Source organism: Protobothrops mucrosquamatus, unplaced genomic scaffold (genome assembly GCF_001527695.2).
Source record: "Protobothrops mucrosquamatus isolate PMUCROS unplaced genomic scaffold, P.Mucros_1.0 scaffold_260, whole genome shotgun sequence".
Taxonomy (NCBI): Eukaryota; Metazoa; Chordata; class Lepidosauria; order Squamata; family Viperidae; genus Protobothrops; species Protobothrops mucrosquamatus.
In genome coordinates this window covers 152855-156426 of record NW_015386336.1, presented here as the reverse complement: position 1 = coordinate 156426, position 3572 = coordinate 152855, and the positions used below count along the sequence as shown (strand labels likewise).

The 3572-nt window shown below is 42.7% G+C and overlaps 1 protein-coding gene across 1 annotated transcript in view; it reads left to right on the top strand.

Moving 5' to 3' along the window:
• TPRA1 (transmembrane protein adipocyte associated 1) overlaps window positions 1-3572 on the top strand; it is a 19114-nt gene that overhangs the window by 12513 nt on the left and 3029 nt on the right. The window contains exons 7-9 of the mRNA XM_015831550.1: window positions 383-398; window positions 803-905; window positions 3402-3482. Of these exons, the coding sequence (XP_015687036.1) occupies window positions 383-398; window positions 803-905; window positions 3402-3482 (200 nt within the window). The remainder of the gene's footprint in view (window positions 1-382; window positions 399-802; window positions 906-3401; window positions 3483-3572) is intronic.

Here is a 3572-nt window from a genome sequence, read left to right as displayed (position 1 = left end):
GAGGTAAGGCACCCGCCGGAAAAGGGGAAAAAAATGGCGGACAGCCTTGCTTGGCGACCCCCGTGAAATGATCGATCGACCCCAAATGGGGGTCGCGACCCATAGGTTGAGAACTGCTGCTATAGTAGCACTGAATCCATTCTTCCTGGAGGTAACTGATAACAAAAGCATTCTGCATTCTGGGGAGAGTTACAGAAGTTGGCATCAAGTTCAGTCCCCAGCTTAGTGGCCTTAGGACCTTCTGCACTTGAGATAATTTTTTTTTGCACCTGTTATTTTACGGGGGAGGAGAAACCGAGACCCTTCCTGGGAAAAGCAAATCTTGTAGCACATGAAATCTGCATTAGAGCACCTAATTTGGATTTTCTTTATTTCATATCAGGTAAAATATGTTCTTGGTGAGAGAAGCAGCCGTGCCCTGTGTGTTTTCAAATGAAACCCCTTTTCCTGCCTTCAGTTTTTACAGTTTTAAACTGTGGTTTACAACATAGCATGCAATATATAATTGTGGCCTTTGTTAACTTTATAATGAAGTTAACCTTCAAGTGCAGGGGAAGAAATGAAATGGATGAGTGCCATTCAGGATGGCCTTTGAGACTGTAACAGGAAGAAGCAGTAAGAGAATGAGCAAATTCGTGGGCAAAGACATTAAAATTGCACACAATTAGATGGTCTAATCATAAATGGAATAGTGCTGTGAAATTGGCATTTTGTGCTCAAGTGCTTCCCGTGCTGGGTTTTCTGTGTTCCCTTTTTTAATTCATTCAGTAAATTGTTGTTTCTGCCTCTTGTGTTTTTCCAGCAAGGAAGAGTTTCTATATCTATGCAGGAATTCTTGCTGTGCTCAATTTAGTGCAAGGTATTGGCAGTGCTCTGCTCTGTGCAGGCATCATCGAAGGCTTGTGGTATGTATTCTGCAGTCTGATAGAGCCATAGAACCATCAAATGACTTTTGGGTGGAGACAAACACTTTTCCATTTTCATCAAAGATTAGCTTTTTCAGCACGGACTCTGAAGTTACTGAGGAACAGCTCTTTTGCCATCCCCGTGGTGCCCTCAGGAGTGGCCCCATGCATTCTGCCCTGCGCCCTTTCCTCCCTTTGTTCCATAATAGAGAGTAGGCTGATTCCTTAATCTCAAGTCCTTGCCTCTGTCATTCTCTTATCTTTGTAAAGGTCAGTGGGAGGAATTCAAGATGTTTGGTTCCTGTTGCTTTGAGCACTGCTTTGTTTAAGTAGGCTGAACCAAACAGTGAGTCAAAGATCTCTCCCTTTATTTCACACGCAAGGAGAATGTTCTTTGGAGCCTGGAGTAATTCATCTGCTGGCCTGCTACTTTCTTGTAGTTCTAGTTGCCATGGCAAATACAGTAATTTTTCATCTTCGTCCTGGGAGCATGTGAGAATCTTCTTGTGGGCTTCTTAGGCCAGCAGCTCCTCCTTCCCTAGTTGAAACTGAGTGTCATCGGAGCTGGGACGGTATGGACAGTCAATTTGATCTGGACATTTTGTGTGTATGGCCTTAGGCCAACCTCCCAAACATTTAGCCAGTGCAAGTAACAAGGGGGAGACCAGGTTAGGCCACTGAGACAGGTCTGATCCACTGAAGAGGAAAAAGAAGAGCAAAAAGTAGGACTCCCACAGAAGACCCTCTTTTTCCCTGTAAAAGAGCTATTTACGCTTTTTTTCCCTATAAAAGAATGATTTACTGTTCTTCCTCATGGATTTGGAACTGCACTAACAAGTACCCTAGGAGCACTGGCTCATTTCTTATTAGAAGTCTATTTAGCTGACTCCTGTGTAGGTTATGCCACTTAATAAAGCTTACTCCAAGTAGTAGTGAAGTTAGCAATTGCTTACTTCTATTAAACAAGTTGGCAGAACATGTGCAAAGCGCTGAGAGGCACCATTAAGAGCCACTGTCTGATTGGCTCAGTCATATGGAAAATCCGAATTACCACATTCAGCTTAGGCCTACTGTTAAACACCTTGCTGTCAATATCCTGTACTGGAGATGGATTTAACTAAAGTGACAAACAAACCACAGGTAAAGTAGGTGCTAAATGGAGTGGGGAAGGGGCAGCATTCAGGCTTGCTTTAGTCTCCTACACAAGTAAGGTTGTTAGCATGAATTCACAAACTAAGGTTTTCATGGAAAATAAACCAGTAAAGGAAAAAGCAAAAGGAACCCCAGACTTCCTTGCCATGACTGTATTTGATTATCTAAAGCAGGGGTGTCAAACTCGCAATGTCATGTGACGTGTTGCGACATATCACAACTTTTTTCCATTGCCGGCAATGGGGTGGGTGCAGTTTTGCCATGATGCATCTGGCCCGCAGGCCGGCAGTTTGACACCCCTGATTTAAAGCGTTTATATAGTCACCCATCTTACAACAAACGGTTAAAAACAATGAAAAGCATGAACTGTGGAAAAATAAGCAGTTTTTAAGGAATGGCACCTAGTGGTGCCCAGAAAGCAGCTCTCCTCAGTTACAGCACCTGGAACAGCATCTCTCCAGAGCTTTGCTCTGTTCAACCCACCTGTCTACGAAAAAGCCCTAAAAATGTGGCTCTTTCCTCAGCCTTGCATTGGGGTGGCAGCAGGTTGGGTGCCATAGAGAAGATTGGGGGTTTTTTTATTTGTTCGTTTCAGGTAATTGTGAGTTTATACACACACACACACATATACACAAACATACACATACACACATGTATGCATACATACATACATAACATATATATATAAAATATGTTGTTTTTTTCTGTTTGAAATTTTGTGAAATCCCCCTGAAGTCATTTTTGGAATGGGCAGCCTAGAAATTGGATAAATGAAAAAAGCTTAAATGACAAGAGTACAACTTTCAGTAGCCCTAGCACCCCTTGTTGCTTTAAGGGAAACTGGATGTGCTTTTACTCATTTTGTGGCACAAAAACAGCATTCACTTATTCCCCAGTAGTTGGGTGTAGATAACCTTACAGCTGGAGAATAATGTTGTGATTTGTTTCTGAGGATATTTTGCTTTGGCAATTGCTGTGCTATGATGTAATAAACAAAGAGACTTGATGGCCCTAGGCGTTGAGGATGCGTCTAGTGCAGTCATTGAACTGTGTTTGTGGCCCCTTTGTCCCCTGGGCTGTGCAAACACTATGTGATAAGAGACCCTTTTGTGGCGAAACTCTGAAAGTATTGTAGGCACTTTGACCTTGACTGCCTGGAGGCCTTTGAAGGAAGATGTGGGGCCTGGGAACTGTCCCCTCTGAAAGCATATATTTACTAAGCTTTCTTTCTTGGTTTCTCCGTGGCCAATGAATACAACCCTTTCCTGAAAACTGAGCTCATGGCATGCCTGTTAGCAATGTAGAAGCAGATGCTAAATGTTTTCGTGTTTCATCTATTCACAGCTGCGTGGATGCCACCACCTTCCTCTATTTCAGCTTTTTTGCTCCACTCATCTACGTGGCATTTCTGAAAAGCTTCTTTGGGTAAGCTTTTTCATTTATTTTATTATAGTCCCTTGATCTTGCTTTTTGGTTATGCATCCCAGGGAAGTTTAGACTACAGCAGACAAATAA